Genomic DNA, 24998 nt, shown 5'->3' with positions numbered 1-24998 from the left:
TATAAACATATCCTAAAGAAATAAGAGGCATATTATCATCAAACAGAGGTTATAAATAAAATTATATTTTGTCTTTCAGTAATTATTCATTTTCTTTCTTATCTGTACTGTTAGAATTTGGAGAATGTCTTGGCGATCCAGGACTATATGATGGTGATGTTGGAGAATAAGATGGTGATGTGGGAGAGTAAGTTGGAGATGTTGGGGAATATGAAGGTGATGTTGGAGAATACGATGGTGAAGTAGGTGAGTATGAAGGTGATGTTGGGGAATAAGAAGGTGACGTAGGACTGTAGGATGGAGACGTTGGGGAGTAGGATGGAGACGTTGGACTGTAAGATGGGGAGGTTGGGGAGTAGGATGGAGACGTTGGACTGTATGATGGAGATGTTGGAGAATACGAGGGTGATGTAGGACTATAAGAAGGAGAGGTTGGTGAATATGATGGGGATGTTGGGGAATATGAAGGTGATGTTGGAGAATATGATGGTGAAGTAGGTGAGTATGAAGGTGATGTTGGGGAATAAGAAGGTGACGTAGGACTGTAGGATGGAGAGGTTGGTGAATATGACGGGGATGTTGGGGAGTACGATGGTGACGTAGGACTGTAAGAGGGAGAAGTTGGAGAAAACCCTGGTGATGATACACCCCCAAATCCTGGAGAAGCAGGAGCATCACCGTATGAGGTAAATGGGGAAGTAGCACTACCGTAGTCTGCACCACCATAAGCAGTAAATCCACCTGACATTGAATCAGATGCACCTGAGTCAACTAATGGTGAAAACATTAATTCATCTTTGACATCAATATCAGCATTAATCAAACCATGATCATCAGCATATGGAGTTGCACCACCTTCCTCTCCAACTTCCAACTCTGTTATCTTTTGTTCAGGCATATATTTGACTAGAGATTCTTCGTCGATCATCACATCAAATGCACCAGTACCAACTGGAGCCATTTGGCCTAATAAAACATTTTCAGAAACACCACGACAATCATCTAATTCCGCAGCAGCACCAGCTTCGAAAAGAATTTCTACAGTTTCTTCAAAAGAACATCTCATCAAAGCACCAGTATTTGCTCTGTTGAAACCATGACGAGTAATAGATGTTAAACCACCTTGTGTGGTCATGACGTCAACTAATAAAGCCATATGACGGTAGTTAACATAAGAACCATCGGATGCAATGACATTGTAAACTTCTTTATACAAAGCGGCACGGCCTGCTTCAATACCTAGAACTTCCATAATATCAATGAAGGAATTTGTGTATATTCTGGTGGCATCGACACCAGGGACTTGCATTACTTCAGCAAGATTTACACCATCTGATTCTAATACCCATTCAGGAACCTTTTGGTATTCACCGGTTTCGCTAGGTACTTTACGATCATATTTCATCATAACCACACGCTCAATATTTTCAACACCACGAAGAGTGATATTTTCAAGCATGGTATTTTCTATTTTCTTTAGCATATGATCTTCCTCTGCTTCAGTTTCTGCATCTAATGATTTTGGACGAACAACACGACAACGTATGATTAATTTCTCAGCATTATCTTCAGACCAAATGACAAATAAGTCGTTCTTAAAAGTTTCTTTAATTCTTTCACCAACTTGACCCATAGTCAAATCTTTATCGTTCATTGCAGCACGGTCTAATTCTAAACGTAGTAACCAAGGAGATTGTTGATCCAAAGAAGCTTCCATTTCATCATCCAGCAATGAAAAGTGTAATTGAATAATTTCTTCATCTTCTTCGATAACTGTAGAACGTGGATCAGGGTCATAGTAAATTTCTGATGCCACCGTGACACTCTTTAAAGTAGTATGTTCAATTGCAGATCTGATTAGTTTAGCCTTTTCTTGATCTGATGAGTATCCATCTTCTAAATATACGGTTAAAGAAGGTGTTTTCATATTCTTTGCGACATTCAAAATTTCTTTCAAACGTGGGACACCAGAAGTAACCTTTTTAGAGGCAACACCAGCAAAATGGAATGTATTTAAAGTCATTTGCGTAGCGGGTTCACCAATAGATTGTGCAGCCAAAACACCAACCATTTCACCTGGGTGAACAACTGAACGTAAGAATTGTGCCTCAATATTATTCAGTACCCATTCAAAGGCTTCTTTAGTTAATCTGTATTCTTGTAAAACTCTTCTAGTAGCTAAACGTGAACGTACCAAACAGCAGAATAGTGTCACTGCATCCTCTTGGGCGCGCTGTATTATGTCACTTTTACCACGAAGTACAATAAGTCTTGATTGTAAACCTTTTACCCCATCAATGATATCACGAATTGTCAAATCAGATGGCTTAGAATAGTCAATTCTAAAGGTTTGTTGAGAATTTTGAATGATACGTCTAATGTTAACAGGTAATGGCCAGTTAGATTCACCATCAATAAAGACATCTCTCAAGAATTTACGGTCTTCAACCAATTGTTTGTATTCTTCATCTAATAACGATTGAAGCTTTAGATTGCCCATGATTTCAAAACCAGATTCTAGTAGGGTTGGATCTAAGGAGTGTTCAACATTTAATAGATCAACTCTGTATTTCTTTTCAAATGCAACATCCGAGCCTCCAATGGTATCAATAGATTGTTTTTCTATATATGAGGCATCTATACCATCTTCACCATAGATAAATTGAATAACATTTCCTAATGAATTTCTAATAGTATTATCATAATGAACCATAATATCTTCTAGGGCCTTAACTAAACGACGTTGAATATAACCGGTTTCAGCAGTTTTGACGGCAGTATCAATTAAACCTTCACGACCACCCATAGCATGGAAAAAAAATTCTTGTGGAGTCAACCCTCTCAAATATGAGTTTTCAACAAAACCTTTAGATTCTGGAGAATAATCATCTTTGGAAAAGTGAGGTAGAGTACGATCAACAAAACCATAACCAATACGCTTACCTTCAACAGATTGTTGGCCAACACAAGCAGACATCTGCGCGATATTAATGAAAGAACCCTTTGAACCAGCACTTACCATTTGTTTCACATTATTGGTATCATTTAAATTAACTTCTGCCAAACGACCTGCTTTATCTCTGGCCTCGTTTAAGTAACGTAGCACGTTATCTTCAAAGGATTCACGAAGTGTCATACCGTGTTTAGCTGTTAACAAATTGGCTTGTGCTTCCTTTGTAACTTCTTCAACCTTTCTTTTAGCTTCAGCAATAGTTTCTGTAATTTCTTTAATAGTTGCACCATCAGCGATGGTATCACCAATACCTGTGGAGAAACCATTGTGTAGCAACCAGAAATTAACAACTTTTTGAATATTACCAAATAATCTTGCACATACATACGGACCTTTCTCTCTTGTTACAACATGTATCAAACCACCACTTGAAGATCCAACGGTCTTTTTATCTACAACACCAAAGATAATTTGACCATCAATAATAAGCATACCGTTATCCTTTGGTGATAATAGTGTGGTACCTTCATCAAAACGTTGCAAATGGATACCTTTAGGGATTGCAGCAGATAATATTTGTTTACCGGTCCATAATGGTTTAGGTTTGACAATTGCTGGAGTTGGAATAACACCATCCCAATCAGGAATCCAATATAGCATATTTAGTACATGATCTAATTCCAAGAAAGTGTCCTTCAATGTTAAAATACGAATACCACACAATGTATCCTGCACAATACCCATACATGGTTTATTACTTTGTGGGGAAACAATCTGTAGTGGAACTGCACATAATTGGGATAATTCTGCTTTAGTTTCTTCAGATTGAGGGACATGTAGATTCATTTCATCACCATCGAAATCTGCATTATATGGAGAAGTAACAGAAAGATTCAATCTAAATGTAGAATATGGAACCACTTTAACTCTATGAGCCATCATTGACATTTTATGTAAAGATGGTTGACGGTTGAATAAGACAGGATCATCATCGACAATATGACGCTCCACTTTCCAACCGTACTGTAATTGAATGTCACCTGCTCTTTTACTATATCTTAAGTCAATACGATCACCATTATCACGGATAACATATTTAGCACCTGGGTGTTCATTTGGTCCATTACGAACTAATTGCGTTAGTCTGTCAATATTATATGGTGTAACAACTTCTGGGTATGTCAAAGTTCTAGCAATCGATTTAGGGACACCAACTTGATCTAGATCTAGATTAGGATCACCTGAGATAACTGTTCTTGCAGAGAAATCCACACGCTTACCCATTAGATTACCTCTAATACGACCTTCTTTACCTTTTAAACGAGCACGGATAGATTTGACTGGACGACCTGATTTTTGAAGTGCCTGTGGCTGCCCTGCAATATCATTGTCCATATATGTTGCAACATGAAATTGCAATAAACTTTCTGCTTCCTCGATGGCATGATGTGGAGCACCATTATGTTCTAATGTTTCCAGACTGATGTTTGCTTTTAGGATATCAGCCAATTTGAAAGTCAAATCATCCTCACCTCTTTGAGATTCATTAAATGAAATAGATGGACGAACTGGTGGTGGTGGAACAGGTAAAACGGTTAGGATCATCCACTCAGGACGAGAAAATTCTTCATTAAACCCTAATCTTGTTGAATCTTCCGGAGAAATGTGTTTGAAGATATTTAAGATTTCCTCTGTACTTAAAACTCTTTGCTCAGGCTCTTCACCGTCATTTATTTTATCCTTTTTCCAACTACCAACCAGTTTCAAACCATCTTTACGAATTGTTGGCTGTGCGTTACCACACCCACCTCTTGATACTAGTTGTGTTGGATCCGTTTCAGAAGGTACGTCGGTTTCACAAATCATTTTAGTTTTACAAAGAGTCCAAACAGCATTAAACCTTTTCTTTGGATCTTTTATGCGTATGGCTTGGCGCATTTGTTCGTTATGTTCATCTAATAATAATTTACCACAATGCATGCAAACAGACTCACAAACCTTTTTGATTCTTGTAATAAACCCAATATGAAACACAGGTTTGGCTAAATCAATATGACCAAAATGACCAGGACATTCATTCATACTTTCTTGACAGGTTTGACATCTTAAATTTCTATCTATAGAACCCAGTCTGGGATCGTTTAACCCACCAATCTTTGCTCTTGTTTGGGTTTCATCCATAGTTTCAGGAAATCTAATCTTGGCCACACTAATGGCACGGATTTCTTCAGGAGAAAACAGACCAAATTGAACTTCTTTAACAGTACGTAATGGAGCACTTGAATATTGTTGACCAACCATTTTCAATGTTTTTTTTTCTATTTTATTGTAGTTTATGTTGTATATCTGTATAAATATATAAGAGTTTATATTACTGGATCAAAATAATTTTCGGAAATATAGTTATTTGTATGACAATAAGTGGAAATAAAATAATGATATACTAATATTTGTATGATTATGAAGGTTTTATTAAAGTTTTTTTTTATTTCACTTGAGTCGAATGGGTTTATAATACAGAGGGGGTTAGGAGTAATAGATCTTTTTTTACTATATTTTTGTTCTATGGAATAATTAAAATGAAAAAGAGTAATGAAATATGTTAAATAATTAAGAAAAAGAGGTGTAATATAAATGAGGGTAGTCTAGAAGGGAAGTAGCACCACGGAAAACGTTCTTTTTAATAAGATATAATCCGAGTATAGAAATTGCTTATAATATGTAAATAGCAATATCACTCACCTTTCTAGTGCACTGAGAAAGTTCTGGTTTAACTCAATTACAAACTAAAAAGGAACAATAAAGAAAATTAAGGTTAATGCGTGCTAATATATATTTTTACTCTATCTTTTACCAATCAAACATTGTTAATAGTTGATTATTGTTTATAATGTTTTTTTAAAAATTTCACTTCAATTTTGGTCGATTTTCGTCAATTTTTTTTCTCTTCTCCTTTGTTTTCTTTTTTCTTCACTTAATTATCAGTTCCAACACATTTCGTAGATAGTGATGGGTCGGGTAACCCTATCAGTTTCATTAGTAAAGACCGTGGGCAGGTGTTCGAATTCCAGCGGTGTCATTAGTGTCATTATTCCAATAGTCTATATAGTAATGATGTTATCAATACGTGCTACTAACGTTATATAGAGGTCTATAAATTGGTGTTACTATAATTATGCTATGTATTAATACCAGTATCAAAGCCACACATTCTCTTCATCACTGTTTTCTTTTATATTAATTTCAATGTCATCAGAATTAGCAACATCTTCATAGTTATCATTATCATTATCTGATGGGTCCCATAGGCTTTTAGCTGAAGCTTGTTGGCATTTAGTTTTCTTATCCGATAACCCTGCAACAAGGGATTCTTTATTGTTGGGTATGAGTTTATCTTTTTTCCGTATTTGTTTTCTTTCTTTTTCTTCTTTTTCTTCTTCTTCTTTATATAAGATATCCATGATGCTAGTTTTATAAGAAGTGGTTATACGATCAACCAAAGGTAATCTGGTATTATCACCTTTTAAATGTCCATGATCTTCTATTATTTCACCTGTTTGTAAATTTAAAACATCACCCTGATCTACAACATTTTCATATTTCTCAATAATCTTGTTCCATACATCTCTCATTGTTTCATCTGCCTTTTTATGCCTTACCATTAGTTCATCATCCGTTAGCTTAGGTATGAATCTGTTTTCCTTTGATTTAATATATATGATACCATTTTTTTCTAAATATTCTAACTGTGAATCGTTTATTTTGGTTTTCCGTTTTATTATTTTATCGCCGTTACTAATAGTAGTACTAGTAGTAGTGGTGGAATTGTTACTCGTTACATGAGAACGCTTCTTATTTTTAAATGAAGTTGGATTTAATAAATCATGGCTCGTTGATTTCCTAACAGTGGTATCTCTCTTAATGTCATTTAATAACCCTTTTATTGCACCATGTAAAGATTTTTTGGTAAGAAGAACTTTTTTTTTGTTTTGATTTTTGTTCTTCAATTTCTCTTCCGTCTTTTTTTTTGCCATTTTAAGTAGTTAATAGATATCCTGATGCTTTAATATATACAAAATGTCATCTGCTATCAAAAGAGAATTTAAACAGTTTTTATCCTTTACAGTTTTGTAGATTTTGGAGCATGTGTCCTATTGTAGTACCTCTTTCTTCTTTTTTCCCTTCTTGTCATTTATTGAAAACTTTTGAAAAAAAAAAAAAGATAAAGATAATAAAAATAATAAAAATAATAATGATAAGAATGGAACCGAATGTGATGAGATTGAGTTTATTTCAGTTTATTAGCATCTATTAACTGAGAGACAAGCGTTATAGAATCATACATACGAACATATATAGATTATCTTATGTTTATCGCAATTTTTTCTACATTTCTGCCGATGTTTGTTTAAATGAAAGCAAAACAAGAAAGATGCTTAATCAATAGTATTGAATGGTCAATAACATGAAATAAACTTAGAAACACAATATAAAGGGAATTTATCTCTTTCAATGCCAAACAATATTTTTATTATAGGTAATTACTATGAGAATATGAAAGAAAATAATAATATATATTTTAGTTTCCAATAGAAACTATACCGACGGTAATAATAGTTACAATCGCAATAGTGCTTATGGCGGATCATTTATTTTTTGTTTATATTTGCACATGTAGGGAACACTATAGGTAAAAATGGAAAGGTAGTTTCTGGTGAATATCAAAGAGTACTGTCATAGTTATTACCCTTAAAATCCAAAGTCATGACCTTATTGATGGGTTTGCCTATTACAGTAAGTGGGCTTTTATTTGGATATGATACTGGGTTGAATAATAGTGCAATAAAATTACCTGTATTTACCGAAGAGATAACTGGGGATCCATTCAAGGTTTTTAATAGGTAAATATTAATCTTTGTGTCATTCTTTTTTTTAGTTACTTTTTTATGATTCTTTCATGGACTTGTCATTTATTATGGATATAGTGGAAAATTAACCATTATTGTGTCCAATTTATTATTGTTTATTATTCGAATATCATTACAAATTACTGCACAAAAAATTTGAAAGTTTTACTGTTTTTACTAGAGAGATGCTATGGGACAGTAGGGCTTATGCTGCTACCATACATGGAGTGTCTATTATCACTGTTGGGATGTGTTATCTCAGTTGTTAGTATATGGCTAATATCTACAATAATTCTTTTGTATCAAGTAGAAACAGGAAAAAGGCGTTTGAAAGGTGGTATAATCTTTTCATTTTACCATTTAATTATGATTGAGCTGTTAGTGTTTAATGGAATAGTTCAAAGTATACAGTTAGGAAATGATTTATATGTACATAGAATCCCATTAGGGTTATAATCCATTTGGTTAGTTTTCTCGGTCATAAGTATGATTTGTTTTTATTGGAAGGGTTTTAGATATTTTATTAATAAAATCGATAATGCAGTTAAGTCATTATTTTTCTTAAGAAGTGTGCTATAAGTTGATCTAAAATTACTAGAAGGACTTAATGGAATTAAAGTTATGTATGATTATGGGACATTCTTCAGTTAAACTTTAATTTAAGATTATGTCAAATCAAGTGGAGATAGACGTGAACATGGCCTTAGAATTTTTACAGAAATAATAATTGAAGACTCTCAACAATTTATGGGATACATTTTATTTTTTATCAAAGGCTAAGATTGTTTTTACATCACAGAATTAAGCCAGCCATATGTGATTTCATTGGAAATATATGTTGTTATTATAGTATTTAGTATATTTGGGCTGTTTCTCGATGAATATTTAGATGAGAGAAATGTTTTGATATAGGTGGGAATGGTTTTGACATTGTCTATTTTTTTTGTAATCGATATTAAAACTATAATTAAAATATACAACTTAATCTCTGTTACTGTAGTTTTTTGTTTGCAGGTTTATTATTGCATTTTTTTCAACATGGGGACGTATAGTAAATAATTGTTTTGTTGAATTATTTTTATTAGATGCAAGATTTAAAAGCATTACAAATTATATTGAAACTATTGGGTATTTATTTTTTTTTCTTTCACAATATTATATGTTATTTCTTCCTAAGCATGTTATATTTTCGATGTTTTTATATCTGGGATACAACCATTGCATTGGCTATTGTTGTTGTGTATTTTACACTTTATAAAATGAGTACTTTGATCTCAGATAAAATAGAATAATATTATTTGAGAAAGACTTACCTTGGAATCTGTTTTTTCTTTTTTTTTTTGCTTTCTATTTACTGAATGATAGACGAAGAAGGAATTAAGAAGGTAGTCCATCTAACTAACAAGAAATTGAAATAGAAACTGTAATAAATGATGAGGGGGGGGGTACTAACAATGAAAGAGAGGGTTAAGATACATTTTAGAATAATATATGTTACTTCGATAATGATCATAGTAATAATAATGAAATGTATGCTGATAATAACCTAGGAAAAACAGAAAAGTGTCTCTTAAAAAGTAATCTCTCATGCCAGGGATTTAATAAAGGACATCCATATAATATTGATGATATTAATGATTTAACAAATAAGCAATATGGTAAAATAAGAAATAATGTTATACATATGTGCAATGGTTTTGTTTGAATTTATATAATAGGAGATCTTTGTTTATTTTATTTGAATCAAGAATTAAATTTGTTGATATAATGAAACTTGACAATGCTACCATTTATTATTCAGACAGATATCCTATTTTAAATGGCAAACAAAAAATATGTTAAATGAAATTAATATTGTATTTTCAGACACTGCATCTTATGTAAATAATTATGTAGATTATGAGGTGATTCTAACCATTTAAAAAAGTAAATCATCAGATAATCATAATTAAAGAGGTAGAACGGATAATGAAGGACACAAATAGTTGATAAATACAATTTGAAATTCCAATAATAATAGTTGTAGTGGTGTTCATATCAAGAAGAGTTGTAATATTATAAGTAACACGATGGCATTGAATAGCAAGAGTAGAATGCGAAACATTGATCTAAAGGAAAGAAACAAAATGTCAAAAAAAGATGTAACAAAACAATTACCTATTCATGCATGTATATGTTCGTTGCTATAATTATAGTTGCCGTTATTTAATGATATGTTCTTTCTAGTTGTTAACTTACATATCCAAATATTTCTTTCTTTCATATATAGATTCTCATCGTTATACGAAGAGTTCTGATGTTTCTTCATATGATTATGTATTCATCCATTTAGAGGATTAACTATCAAAAATATCCTTATAATAACGTATGAAATGATCTGAGTGCAATGTTTCCTTTTTTTTCTTCCTTTTTTTTCTCTTTTTTTTTTTTATTAAAGGAAAAAAAATAACTTAAGAAATAAACAAAATTGTATTTATATAATCAATTATTGTATTGATTTATATTCATACTTGGTTGTTACAGGAGTCTTTGTGAGACAAATTCTCCAGGACAGATAAACAAGTGAAACAACAGGATAAGATATAACGTGCAGCAATGGGTTTATTTGCTTCAAAATTGTTCAGCAACCTTTTTGGCAACAGGGAAATGCGTATTCTTATGGTTGGTCTTGATGGTGCCGGTAAGACCACCGTTCTATATAAATTAAAGTTAGGTGAAGTTATCACCACAATCCCAACCATTGGTTTCAATGTCGAAACTGTTCAATATAAGAACATTTCCTTCACTGTCTGGGATGTTGGTGGACAAGACAGAATCAGATCCTTATGGAGACATTATTACAGAAACACTGAAGGTGTTATCTTCGTCGTTGACTCCAATGATAGATCACGTATTGGTGAAGCAAGAGAGGTTATGCAAAGAATGTTAAATGAAGATGAACTAAGAAATGCTGTATGGTTAGTTTTCGCTAATAAGCAAGATTTACCAGAAGCCATGTCCGCTGCTGAAATCACTGAAAAGTTAGGCTTACATTCAATTAGAAACCGTCCATGGTTTATCCAATCCACTTGTGCCACTTCTGGTGAAGGTTTATACGAAGGTTTAGAATGGTTAAGTAACAACTTAAAGAACCAATCATAAATATAATGAATGGGAACACTCCATTTTGACCAAATTAATCATACCTATTATACTGATAATTGAAAAGTCAGTATTACAATATATATTGCAGACGGCTGTATATTGTATATATAATTAAACATGCTTTTCTTTTTTGATTGAATTTGTCCATCTTTATATACTATTTTTATAATTTAACAGAAAAAGTAATATAAATCTTAGTTACATATCAGATTCTAAAATGAAAGATACTATATATTAAGTTTGTAATGATTGAAAATATGTTAAAGTCAAAGGTAACTTTAATGGTTTCTGATGTATATGTTTACATTGAAGTTTCTTTTTATCTCTTATACACATGATATGATTTCTACGACGAGAAAAAAAACTTCAATTTTAATGTATCATTTTTCATGGAAATTCCGAGTTGTGGCATCTTTACTACAAAATATAAAAATATATAAAGAAACCAAAAATTACAGTAACATAAACTTAAATAGAAATATAAAGATCAAAAACTTTTCTACTTTCTTTATACATTGTTTTATATTTATTTTTATTTTCAACTTTACTTTATTTCAGTTATTAGTCAATTATAAGGATTGAAGTATCCTAGAGAATTTTTTTTTTCAGATTAAACTTTAGAACTGTTGCGATACTTATAAACTAAAAAAGGAAGACGTGAATATTGTATATTATTGAATATTAAAAAATATTTTAAACAAATTGCATATTACTCCAAGGATACTAATAATACAAAAAATAAAAATACAAAAATAACGCTAACTGTGTTTATAAGAAGACATATAACTATTAAAATAGTAAATCATATAGACAGGTAAATTATTTTTTTTTTAATATCAATATATTCCATGTATATTTAAAAAACATATTTTTAATACTATCATACACTAGTAATGAACCAACCAAAACTAATTATGACAGAGAGTATTATTTTAGACAAAATATTAATAAAAATGTAAATTCTGATTCATATATTGGGGAACAACTATACGTAAGTTATATATATTTCTATAATTTTTTATAGACAAGAACATAATAAGAAATCTGATAATGTATTTTTTTATTTCTTAACAATCTCAACACCCCAATTCAATGTTAGATGATTGACCTTATCATCATCAATAAATTTTGAAACTGCACTATAATTACCTCTAGCTAAAAAGCCACTTGGTGCCTCACTTTCAGGCAACTCAACCTCATATACAGGTTTAGTTTTTGTATTTGGTGCATAAGAACCTAAATGGTCGTCAATCTTATCTACTGCAATCCCTGCTTTCTTAATATATTGAACGTATCTTAACCCAGTGATAATCTCATGTTGAACTTTGAATATTATCTTCAATTTATAAATCGAATTCTCTTTAATCTTATAACGCTTGCTTGCCAATTCTTTAATAGTCTGTTCATTTGTCAAATCAAACGTAATTGGTTCTTTCTCAGTATCGATGATCAATTGAATCTTTTTAATAACAACTCTTCTCTTATCTCCGGGGAATTCCAAAGGCAACACATCAGCACATAATCCAAGAGACTCCTTCCACTTTGCCAATGATTCATCTTCTGCATCTAATGTTTTATATTCATCTAAGGTCTTCTTAGCAGAAACCTTATAATGATCTTGACTTTGTTCATCATCAAATTCCTTGAATTCATTTTCAGTAGACATGTTGGCTTACTTTATTTTATTTTTTTTATATAGTATACAGTATTTGAGTTGATAGTAATAATAATATGGTAATGTTTCGATCCAATCTTCCTGTAACGAAATAAAATAAGAAGATCGCTTGCAATCTAAATTGATTAGTCCTTACTAAAATATATAACTGATCAATTAATTAGTCGAAAGTATATGAAACCAAGACGAAACGACTTTGATCCATAGTATATAAACCTGTTTGACCAATGTAAAACACGATTGAAAGGTTTAGATGCCTTTCTTCAAAACCTCCTTAAAAATTAATTATATAACGTCTACGATTTCCAAATGATCCTCATAAAATACAAAAAATATCCAAAAAAGAAAAAAGGAAAAGAAAAGAAGAAAAAAACTATTTTTTGGCGTGTTTCATTCTTAAAGCCTCGAGAAGACAAAAATAACCGAACCAAAAAAAGAAAAAGAAAATTAATGAAGTCTTTCGAGAAGAGAGGGCTAAAAACTTGAGAAAGAATGTTTTGCGTGGTGAGTCACCTAAGCTACTATCCTATTTAATTTTATGTTACCAATATTATAATTAACCATTTAGAAGATTCAACTAACTTGCAAAGGTTCATAAAATTCGAGAAGATTAATTTGAATTTTAAGATTGTAAAGTCGAGCAAGCACAAAAATAAGAAACTCGTAAAATGTTACTATTGATATATATACATATATGTGCGTCGTATATATACACATTATTATTTTGGAAGATTTTATCCATCTAAGTTCTACAATGGAACATCACTTTTAAAAAGTTACTACCGTAATAGGACAAACTTACAATAACAACATTTTTAAAATAAATAACAGATTGAATTTTTTTTATAGCCATTTCAATAGTGTACATTATCAACCAACCACTCGTAATTTCTTCTAAACCCAAAGTGAACAATGATTTCTCAAATTTTTATCGGATATATGTCACCACAATAATTAAATCAAATCAACGATAAATTAGGAAATTACCTTATCCTATATAAAACTTTGTAAAACTAAGGCCAACTCAAATGTTATTTTGGTAACTTTTGTTCTTTTTTTGAATAGAGACTACGAATCGTTATATTATTTTCTTCAATGATTCATGCACTTATTTAGATCATCACATACCAAACGTAACTGATAATGAACTAGTAAATTACCATATTTACCTTCTACAAAATACATTATTGCTGCTAGTATATTCTTTTTAACAAAATAATTCACTGAGATGAATATCAATCTTAACCTGTCTATTCTATACATTTAAATAAAAGTAAATCCCAAATGATATCTCCAATCTATTTGGGGCTAAAGTAATTAATAATAGAATCCAGTATATAGACAAATATGATATAGTTGATTTCAACACTAAGTTTTCAAAGAGTAAAACGTCATACATGAGAATGGAATAGTAACTAAAGTACAGTTTTTTTAAGTAAAAAGTAAGCTGGAACAAATTAAGAAATGTATTACGAGACAGCAAATGAAATTATTAAATGACATATGTCTTATCTTGCAGAGAAAAAATACAAAAACACAACCAAATGATTACAACGAGTAATAGATTTAGCCTTATATGTTGATATTTTACACATATACATAGTATGCTCTATTGTGTGAATACATTAGCAGGACGTACGGTATATTCCTTTGCTCAAGTCATTAGTCTCACCAAGCAAATCTTACAATAATAACAGTTGACTAGAATACAATACATCAGTTTAGAATAAAAAATCAGAGCTATCTTTCCAAACCACAGATAGTCAAAAAAATAATGTACTTAAGAAAAATTACATCCATGAGATCTTATAACTGCGATAAATAATTCTTAACATCATATATCTAGATTAAATGGGAAATAAATCTAAAGTATTCAAAATGATTTGCCTGGAGGTATCATTTTTAAATACTGTTCTATCTCTTGTATTTGAACAAATATCAACCCATTGTGACCATTACCAGAACAATAATGGTAGATAGAATTATTATTATCCTCTAACTTTATGTATATGTATATATATCAAAATACACATAATTACTTTGCAATCTTATAAAAACAAACGATTCAGAATATAGCGACAGCTGATTGATCTCTATATATATATATTGAACATGGAGTTTAATGATACATAAAACAAAAAAAATTGACATAAATATATAGTACTCACTGATATGATGAATTGTTAAGGAATTTAATAGGCGTACATCATTATTTTTATATTTATATATTTTATATTTATATTTTTGGGAAGACAAAAAAATAATAGGTTATGATTAATCAACTAATTAAAAAAATTAGTTATTTATTTATTATTTTTATTTTTTATTGTTATTATTATTATTATTTTTAGTTTTTTTTTATTTCTTATTTTAATGTTGTTCTTGATGAGAAGAAATGAATGATATCATAAAAAGTAGTCTGGTGTTTTCCTACTTACGGTTGGTTCACCAGGTCTAACAGATGGATCGTATTGTAAGAACTGTCTATTATTATTTTCATCAACTTCCATTATAGCAGCTTGATTCCCACATCTATAACAATAATTGGGAGCACTAAAAATAGTGACGACATTTTGCTGATGTGACCATGCATATCCCTCCATGACTAATTGATGTGCTCTAGCAACCAAGGACAAATCATTTGTATGGTTAAATTGTTCACTGATATCTTGACCAAATGTGAAGCCTGCACCTCTTGGAGAAATACCCCATCCACCTCTATCATCGGGATCGGACCATAATAAATCGCACATGGGACCCTCATGAGGAACTTCTTGTATCCTATTTAATTCTCTAACCTGATCAATTGTTTCTATCATTGGAGATAACCCACCATGTAGACAGAAAATCTTATTGTCTACCAATGCAGTGATTGGGAAATAATCGAACAGATCTGTAAACATTTTCCAAACATTTGCACTCCCATACTTTCTCAAACATTCATCATAAAACCCATAAACCTGTGTGATTTGTCTTGATTCATGATTACCCCTCAGTATAGTGATTCTATGAGGATATCTAACTTTCATAGCCACCAAAAAGGAGACAGTTTCCACCGAGTAATAACCTCTATCGACATAGTCACCCATAAATAAGTAATTTGTGTCAGGACAAGGACCACCAATCTTAAATAGCTCCATTAAATCATGGAATTGACCATGTATGTCACCACAAATAGTAACAGGGACATTAACGGGTTGGACATTATCCTCAAATTGTAACACGTCTACAGCCATTCTACAAAGTCTTGATACGTCATCTTCAGATAAGATCTCACATTTGGATAATTTTTCAATCCAGGCATCTAATTGGTTTATATTTGAAGGGTTTAGTTCTAAAGGTTTATTTGATTTATTGTCTGCTATACCAGAGGAACCAGGTTTAAAATCTATCTCTTGGTAATCATTCTCATTGTCACCGCCATTGCCACCATTATTAGTAATATTATTATTATTATTATTATTATTATTATTATTATTATTATCATTATTATTTCCGTTAGAATTTATCGTATTATTAGTGTTGTCATTATTTTCATTATCAGAATTATTTGAATCTTCATTAATTGTAGGAATCAATTGCTCTGACATAGCATCATGCATAGGTACATCCATATCCATATCCATATCCATGTCCATTATGTGTAATTATTATTTGATCTTATTAGTTTGAATATAAATAAACAAATATTGTGTATATATAACTATACGTATGGATGAATGTATGTGAATGTGTATGTGATATACGTTTCTTCTTATTTTCCTTTAAAAATTTAGACAAAAAAAAAATTATATATGTAAAAGAAAAAAAAAAGAACAATTTGGAAGGGGGAGAATGATAATAATAAAAAATGATGAAGAACGGGAAGTAAACTAAGGCAGAATAGAATTTGTAAAACTGTATTAGTAGTGATAGTAATAGCAGTAACAGTGATTGAATATCACTAATTGATTACTTGCTTGTGTATTTATCTTGTCTTTGTTTTACTGATCTAACAAAATAGAAGAAAAGACGAAAAAAAAATACAAATACAAAACTCAAAAATTAAATCTCACCAAAATAAAACGAACTTATTACAACAAAAGTTCTTATTGAATATTGTAGTATTTATTAAACGTATTAAAGAAACAATAAAAAAAAGAAAAGAAAAGAATAGAAAATGCTATCTTATATATTAGACTAAATTCTTGTTATATATTACACTGTATAACATAGCAAGAGACATAAAATACAGTTATAAGTAAGTAGTTAATGGTCAATAGTCACAGTAGTAGCAGTTGTTAGTTACTGTTCGAACATATTTCATAGTTCCTGTTTTTACACACACGACAGCGTTAATCCTGAGTCTCCTTTATTTTCTTTTCCTTTCTTTTCTTTTTGATTTCTACTGCTTTCTGAATTTTGTCACCTTCCCCTTATTTTTTTTTGTCACTTCACTTCGCTTCACCTTCAATTTTTCTTTTTTCTTTTTTCTTTTTTCTTTTTTTTTCCTTTTTTCTTTTTTGCGTCTTCCTCCTTTCTTGATGGAAAACTCCCAGCTAAAAAGGAGGGTAACGTAACGCAGTCGGCTTTTCCCTCTTTTTTTTTTTTGTTTTCTCCTCCACCAAATTTCTTTCAAAAGGTCACGGTATAGGGGAAGGGGAAAAGGGAAGGAAACAAGAAAAAAAAGTTGTTTCCGCGCTTTCCTTGGAGCTCGAACATTGCGAAATCGATACGTTCCACACCCAATCCTCGATTTCATCTCCCCCTTCTCTTTACCATCTCCGCATAGCTGGACACACCTAGCAGGTTTTTTAGAAAAAAGGATTTCGGAAAACTATTCCGCCAGGTGTTTAATCCTCTAAACTGTTCAGGATTCTGTTTTTCTTTTCTTTTCTTTTTCTCTCATTCTGATAGATGTAGGGAAACACTAATCATCCTGGAATAAATAGTGGAAGGAAAAATAGAACAAACACTCAAATTATAATACTGATTATTGATAATCAAAAAAAAAAAAATCAAAAATTAAAAAATTAAAAAATTAATATGTGTCTATAGGGTGGGGTGTATATGTGTATAATTTAAAATACACTAACTCTATCAAGAAAACATATAGAAGATAACTATTACAAAACAAAACAGAGAGAAACAAATCAATAAACAAACAAACTAATAATAAAACTTTGTTTTTTTTATTTAATTTTTCTTTTTTTGAAATAATTACTTACTTTATTCAATTAAATAATTGGGTGTGTACGTGCGTGTACCTGTATTTCTAATTCTTTCTTTATTATTTTTTTTTTTTATTTGGTTTTCTTTCTTTTATTTTATTTTCAATCAATCGACTTAATATAATTCCCTAGTGTTCAAATATTTATATTATAGATAAACTGATATCGGAGTTTTGGATTGAATATTCTCTATTGAAATACATTCGAATATACTTCCAAAAATAAAAATAAAATAAAACGATATAATATAATACAATACAATACAAAACTAATAATTATACCTTAATAATAATAATAATAGTAATAATTAATATTAATAATAATATTAATAGTTCATAATGGCAGGTACTATCGAAAATGCTCGTAAAGAGATTAAAAGAATCTCTTTAGAAGACCATGCAGAATCAGAATATGGTTCTATTTACTCTGTCTCTGGTCCTGTTGTCATCGCTGAAAATATGATTGGTTGTGCCATGTATGAATTAGTTAAAGTTGGTCACGATAATTTAGTAGGTGAAGTCATCAGAATAGATGGTGATAAAGCAACTATTCAAGTCTATGAAGAAACCGCAGGTGTCACTGTGGGTGATCCCGTTCTCAGGACAGGAAAACCATTATCTGTCGAATTAGGTCCAGGTTTAATGGAAACTATCTATGATGGTATTCAAAGACCCTTGAAAGCTATCAAAGATATGTCTCAATCTATCTATATCCCAAGAGGTATCGACGCCCCTGCTTTAAACAGAGACATCAAGTGGCATTTCACACCTGGCAAATATTCCGTCGGTGACCATATCTCTGGTGGTGATATCTTCGGTTCTGTCTTTGAAAATTCTTTGATTGATGACCATAAGATTCTTTTGCCACCAAGAGCTAGAGGTACAATCACTTGGTTGGCACCAGAAGGTGATTACACTGTAGATGAAAAGATCATCGAAGTAGAATTCGATGGGGTTAAATATACATACACAATGTTCCATACCTGGCCTGTTCGTGTCCCAAGACCTGTTGCTGAAAAACTGTCTGCTGATTATCCTCTGTTGACTGGCCAAAGGGTTCTTGATGCATTATTCCCTTGTGTTCAAGGTGGTACCACTTGTATCCCTGGTGCCTTTGGCTGTGGTAAAACAGTTATCTCCCAATCCCTATCTAAATATTCCAATTCTGATACTATTATCTATGTTGGTTGTTTTGAAAAAGGTACAAAAGTTTTAATGGCCGATGGCTCAGATAAAATTATCGAAGATATTACTGTTGGTGAGCAAGTGATGGGTAAAGACGGTAAACCAAGAGAAGTTGTGGGCTTACCACGTGGTAAAGAAACCCTGTATGAAGTCTGTGAAACTGCTCAACAACTCTCATCTAACCAAAGCATTTCTGGTTTAATCAACTTTGTTTGTTCTGGAAACCATATGTTAGTATTATGCACTCCACAAAGTGTTAAAATTAGTCATCATAAGTTAAACGGTAAGATGTACAGTAGTGTCGCTTATTTGGCGTCTGAAGACTTCAAAAATGGACAAATAGTCAGAGAAAAGACAAGAGTTTATCCACATGATCTATACGGTGAAGAAAAGGCTAAAAAAATGGCTAAAGATTTCTTTGTCAGTGTTGATCGCAATCCAATCTATTGGGAGATGGAAGCATCTAATTATATTAAAGTCAGTCACAATGTTAAAAAAGTTACCACACAGTTAATTAACCCAGTATTCTACCAGTCGGGCAAATTGGCCAAGCTTTTGAAGGATATCAATTCCAATCCATTATATGCTCCTCAAATTGCTTGGTTAATGGGTGTATGGGCAAGTGTTGGTTTTGTAGATCGTCCTGCGTTTGCTGCTGATCAATTAAATGATGAATTAGTAACCCGTATTACTGAATACAGTAACATTTTTGGTCTATCTGTTTCTACTTCTGAAAATAAGCCTTCATCTTTGTTTAACAAAAAGACCGAAGAAAAGATACTTTCCCAAATTGAAAATGGTGAAGTTCAAGAAGATGGCTCAATTATCTTTGATAATGAAGAGATTGAAGGCACTACAGATGGTGCATCTGGGTCTTTCTCTTTGAATGAGTATGGTGATATAGCCATAACTTTAAAAGCTAATGGGGTTGATAACAGTGATGCAACTACAAAGAATTGCTTCTGGAACACTATTACCTCACTCGGTATTAAAACCAAGAACGACAAGGGTAAATCTATCAAAGCTATTCCAGCCCATTTATCTTCTGATGATATTGAAGTTAGAGAACAATTCATTGCAGGTATGATCGATGCTGCTGGTTATGTTAAGAAAAGAGAAAACGGTGACATTGAAAGTGCAAGTGTCAGCACCATTTATGAAACCGTTTCTGATGGTTTAGTCAAGTTAGCTCGTTCCTTAGGTATCAGGGTGTCAGTCAATAAAGAAGTACAACATGTTGACAAAAACGGCATCGTTCATCAATTAGTACATCACATTTACCTAAGTGGCCCTGCTCTTAACGGTGTTTTGAGATTATGTGCTTCCACAAGAAACAGTGTTAGTTCACTTCCATTCAAAAGAAAAGCCGTTCCCTTCTATTTCACTCTTCAAGCTAAGGAAGAAGATGAGTACTATGGTATCACTCTACCTGACTCCACTGACAAACAATATTTATTATCTTCTTTAGCTCTAGTGCATAACTGTGGTGAAAGAGGTAACGAAATGGCTGAAGTTTTGATGGAATTCCCTGAATTATATACTGAAATTTCCGGTAGAAAAGAACCAATTATGAAACGTACAACATTAGTAGCAAACACTTCCAATATGCCTGTGGCTGCTAGAGAAGCTTCTATTTACACTGGTATTACATTGGCAGAGTACTTTAGAGACCAAGGTAAGAATGTTTCCATGATTGCAGATTCATCTTCAAGATGGGCTGAAGCTCTAAGAGAAATTTCTGGTCGTTTAGGTGAAATGCCAGCTGATCAAGGTTTCCCAGCTTATTTAGGTGCTAAATTAGCTTCCTTCTATGAAAGAGCTGGCAAAGCCGTTGCTCTAGGTTCACCAGATCGTACAGGTTCCGTGTCTATTGTTGCCGCTGTTTCCCCAGCAGGTGGTGACTTTTCAGATCCAGTTACGACTTCTACTTTAGGTATTACGCAAGTTTTCTGGGGTTTAGATAAGAAATTAGCACAAAGAAAGCATTTTCCATCTATCAACACATCTATTTCATATTCCAAATACACAAATGTGTTGAACAAATATTACGACAACAATTATCCAGAATTCCCAACTTTAAGAGATAGAATGAAAGAAATTTTATCTAATGCAGAAGAATTAGAACAAGTGGTTCAATTAGTCGGTAAATCTGCTCTATCTGATAGTGACAAGATCACATTAGATGTAGCTACATTAATCAAAGAAGATTTCTTACAGCAAAATGGTTATTCTACATATGATGCATTCTGTCCAATATGGAAGACTTTTGACATGATGAAGGCATTTATATCATATCATGACGAGGCTCAAAAGGCAGTCTCAAATGGTGCCAATTGGTCTAAATTGTCTGAAGCCACGAGTGATGTTAAGCATGCAGTTTCATCATCCAAATTTTTTGAACCAAGCAGGGGTCAAAACGAAGTCCATGGTGAATTTGAAAAGTTATTAAGCACGATACAAGAAAGATTTGCTGAGTCTACTGATTAATTTACTTGTGAACCTAATAATAATAAAGAAAAGAAGCAAAAGTAACGAAATAAATATAATTTAATAAAAGATTATAAATATAACAGTAATGAGACTGTATGATATACTCTATTATAATATAAAAATTTCCATATTATCTTTTTATTTTTTTATTTTTTTACTCTATTTATATCATCTCTAAATATTTTCTATGTACTTTACAAATATTAATAAAACAATATTTAAATGCTCTATAAGTGTATTACAGAAGTGAAGACACATGTTTGTTAATATTTGAGATAAGAACTGTAGAATAAGACTATTTATCAAAAGAGTTGATCTATATAGACAAATAAGATAAAACAAGCAAAAAAAAAGATACTTAATCAAACAACAGTTATTTATTTAATAATATTATTTAAATTTTTATGTGTCGTTATATAAATGATATTAACGGTATATATCAATTGTAAAAAAAGACATTTACTTAGATCTAGCTCTAACCTTCCGTCTCTTTCTCTTAAGTCTTCTAACTCTCTTCTTTTTCCATTTAGCTCTCATTATTAAAAACAATCATAAAATAATATGCGTTGTTTTTGGTGTTGATGAAATAAAGTCTTGTGCCAGAGAATAAAGACAAAAAACTGAAATTAACTAAGATATGTATTCCAAGTCCAAAGTAAAAAAAATAATCGAATTATCATTTACACTGCTTCCTTATATATATACATATATATCCACATTTATTTTTCTCAACCTATAAGATAAAGGGTTGGCACGGTGATCCAAAAAACAAAAGCAAATTAATTCAAAATGAAACTAAGGGATACTTAATAATTCTATTTGTTGCCCACCCCAAAAAACAAACAAACAAATAAACGAACAAACAATATACATAAATATATATATATATATATATCAACAGGCATATTCCCTTATTTACGTGATAACATTTATTTGATTTCAAATTGATTAAATAAAGAACAGAAAGCAAGCAAATCACCTTCTAACTTCAATCTATTTTATTTAAGTGTGATTCTCTCTGTTATGTATGTAATTTCCTGTGAGTCTAAAAATACAATGGAGAGTTTGTATATAGAATAAACCTTTCTTGTTTATTACTATCCTTCTGAAGAATCTTAACAAGTACGTCACCTATCAAACCCTAAAGAATATTCTTTAGGGTTTGATAATTTCATTTATATGTACATCTCCACATATTTATATACACAAAACAAATAAGTAATAAGATAAACGAAATTAAACCGAGATGGTAACGAAATCTTCTACTTTGCAGTCTTGACAATCCATCTAACTTAGTCTAACCAATATATACCAATTAGCTTGAAAAAAAAAAAAAACTACAACAACAAAAACTTAAATAACATCTTTTTTAATTTTTGCTAAAAAAACCTATTGCATTATTTGTTATATTATTATTATTATTAGTATTATTATCCTAATTTTGCTATATAGTTACAGTACATAGAAGGGTAAAATTGAAATGGATGATAAACATTCCGTTCAAGGAAGTGACCCTTCTGATTTAGACATTGATAAAGACAGTAGATCAATATCTCCACTTTCTCCTACAAGCTCTTTTGAAACATACAAAAATAATGATGCTCCAATAACTGCCATTCAAACAGATATAACAAACACTGTACTTATCACTAGCGCTGAAAAGCATCCACAAAGCGTTAAAAATAACATTACATTGAAAAAAAAAGGATAAAATATTACCCACTTACAGAAAACAGTTATTAACACATCCAGTATATCCTGTAACAGTTCCACCATTTGTTCTTGATGAAATCTACACAGATTTAGAGAAACAGTCTAGTAACTTCTCATGCCAAACCGATCTACATACTGAAAATATATCAGAAAGTGACTTGAAATGGTCAAAATTAGCGCATAATGTGGGAACAAATACTAATTATTTTCCGAGTAAATTGGTTCCTATTTTTGACAAGAAACAGGTTGGTATCAAAGATAATTATTCTATAATCAGTAATAATAGCAGAAAAACTGTTAATTCCTCCAAATTTTCAATAGATGATATATTTGATGCCGCAGAAAAGGAAAAAATACGAAATGAAATATTATGTGATTTGGATTCTGATTGGAAGGGTGATCAAAGGTTAGAAAAAATATTAAGATTTAAGAATTCAAATTATAATTTTAACAATAAAGACGAGGAAAAAAAATGGAAGGAATATTTACCAAGATTATTTGAACAAGTATATAAATCCGATGATCAACAAGAACAAGGAACTGAAGGAGATACCACTCACTTGAAAAATCAGGATGGGATGAGATCACAGTTAGAATATGAAACGGAAAAATGGAGAAAATATTTTGATCAAAAAGTGGTTAAATGGAAACCACATATCAGTAATTTTATTGATAATAGCAGAATTCTTCCATTAGCATTTAGAATTATTATTCTCATATTATCCCTAATATCTCTAGGACTCTCTGTAAGAATATTTCAAAATTCTAGAGACTATGCTAATGAAACACTAGACTCAATTCCACAACAACCGAGTACCATAATGGCTATATGTGTTAACGCAATTGCATCAATATACACGGCGTATATAGCACATGATGAATTTAAAAGTGCCCCCATTGGCCTAAGAAATATATCTGACAAGATGAAGCTGATTTGTCTTGACCTAATTTTTGTCATTTTTTCAAGTGCTAATCTAGCATTAGCCTTCAATACAAGATACGATACTAGATGGGTTTGTAGTGATACTTATCCTTTAAATGTGAATGGCCAAATTACAAAAGTATACCCTTTGGTCCCATATATTTGCAGAAAACAAAAAGCATTATCTGCATTTTTATTCATCCTACTATTCACTTGGATACTTTGTGTCATATTCAGCATGATAAGAATCATTAGACGCACAGTCCCCAAATGAAAAGCACAATATAATATAGAACAATCGAACAAAACAGAAAGCATATAGAATCATATCAATTTTATAAATATTATTCATATAGATAGACGTATATATTCATTTAGCATTTAAGAACTTTCTTTGATTATGAAATATTACCGGATTTTGTTCAATTCAAGCTACCTATATGAATTAGTTTGAATCTTTTTTCTTTTTATGGTGAAAATTACCCGCAAGGTGCTGTTAAAAGTCCTTCTTTCCTATTTCATTTTTTTTTTTTAAAGAAAAAATAATTTTTTAATAATAAAAAAAAGGTGGTGCTGGAAACTTGGTCATTGATGCTAGAGCAGATGTGGAAGTTTTAAAAGAAATATTATACGTGTCATAAAATTGCAAAATATCCCTTCACTTTCCGGAAAAAAAAATACCATCAAGAAATATACGTTCAAATAATTGAGTTTATCTTTTGTTTAATCTGTTAACATATTCAATATTGATTTCTTTTCCTCCAAGTAAATCAATATTTTCATTTTTCACTGAACAGAAG

General features: G+C 31.3%; 7 protein-coding genes across 7 annotated transcripts; 3 read left to right on the top strand and 4 right to left on the bottom strand.

Annotated features, from left to right (window-relative positions):
- Positions 1-82: 82 nt before the first annotated feature.
- RPO21 (DNA-directed RNA polymerase II subunit RPB1) lies at positions 83-5254 on the bottom strand (the record flags this gene model as incomplete). The annotated part of the gene is made up of 1 exon (XM_064858304.1): positions 83-5254. One exon carries the CDS (start codon positions 5252-5254, stop codon positions 83-85), a length of 5172 nt encoding a protein of 1723 aa, XP_064715011.1.
- Positions 5255-6150: 896 nt separating this feature from the next.
- Positions 6151-6987, bottom strand: SCM3 (Scm3p; the record flags this gene model as incomplete). Its single annotated transcript, XM_064858303.1, has 1 exon — positions 6151-6987. The coding sequence occupies one exon, from the start codon at positions 6985-6987 to the stop codon at positions 6151-6153; it is 837 nt and encodes a 278-aa protein (XP_064715010.1).
- Positions 6988-10455: 3468 nt separating this feature from the next.
- On the top strand, positions 10456-11001 carry ARF2 (Arf family GTPase ARF2; the record flags this gene model as incomplete). The annotated part of the gene is made up of 1 exon (XM_064858302.1): positions 10456-11001. One exon carries the CDS (start codon positions 10456-10458, stop codon positions 10999-11001), a length of 546 nt encoding a protein of 181 aa, XP_064715009.1.
- Positions 11002-12064: 1063 nt separating this feature from the next.
- RDI1 (Rdi1p) lies at positions 12065-12670 on the bottom strand (the record flags this gene model as incomplete). The annotated part of the gene is made up of 1 exon (XM_064858301.1): positions 12065-12670. The coding sequence occupies one exon, from the start codon at positions 12668-12670 to the stop codon at positions 12065-12067; it is 606 nt and encodes a 201-aa protein (XP_064715008.1).
- A 2414-nt stretch (positions 12671-15084) lies between these two features.
- PPH21 (phosphoprotein phosphatase 2A catalytic subunit PPH21) lies at positions 15085-16317 on the bottom strand (the record flags this gene model as incomplete). The annotated part of the gene is made up of 1 exon (XM_064858300.1): positions 15085-16317. One exon carries the CDS (start codon positions 16315-16317, stop codon positions 15085-15087), a length of 1233 nt encoding a protein of 410 aa, XP_064715007.1.
- A 1910-nt stretch (positions 16318-18227) lies between these two features.
- On the top strand, positions 18228-21560 carry VMA1 (H(+)-transporting V1 sector ATPase subunit A; the record flags this gene model as incomplete). Its single annotated transcript, XM_064858299.1, has 1 exon — positions 18228-21560. The coding sequence occupies one exon, from the start codon at positions 18228-18230 to the stop codon at positions 21558-21560; it is 3333 nt and encodes a 1110-aa protein (XP_064715006.1).
- A 1483-nt stretch (positions 21561-23043) lies between these two features.
- On the top strand, positions 23044-24472 carry SRF1 (phospholipase D regulator; the record flags this gene model as incomplete). The annotated part of the gene is made up of 2 exons (XM_064858298.1): positions 23044-23238; positions 23300-24472. The coding sequence occupies 2 exons, from the start codon at positions 23044-23046 to the stop codon at positions 24470-24472; spliced, it is 1368 nt and encodes a 455-aa protein (XP_064715005.1).
- Between the last annotated feature and the right edge of the window lie 526 nt (positions 24473-24998).

The sequence above is a fragment of the Arxiozyma heterogenica genome (assembly GCF_036370985.1).
Source record: "Arxiozyma heterogenica strain weizmannii chromosome Unknown scaffold_17, whole genome shotgun sequence".
Classification (NCBI taxonomy): Eukaryota; Fungi; Ascomycota; class Saccharomycetes; order Saccharomycetales; family Saccharomycetaceae; genus Arxiozyma; species Arxiozyma heterogenica.
Note: the sequence above shows the minus strand (reverse complement) of the source record. Positions and strands in the feature narration are given on the sequence as shown.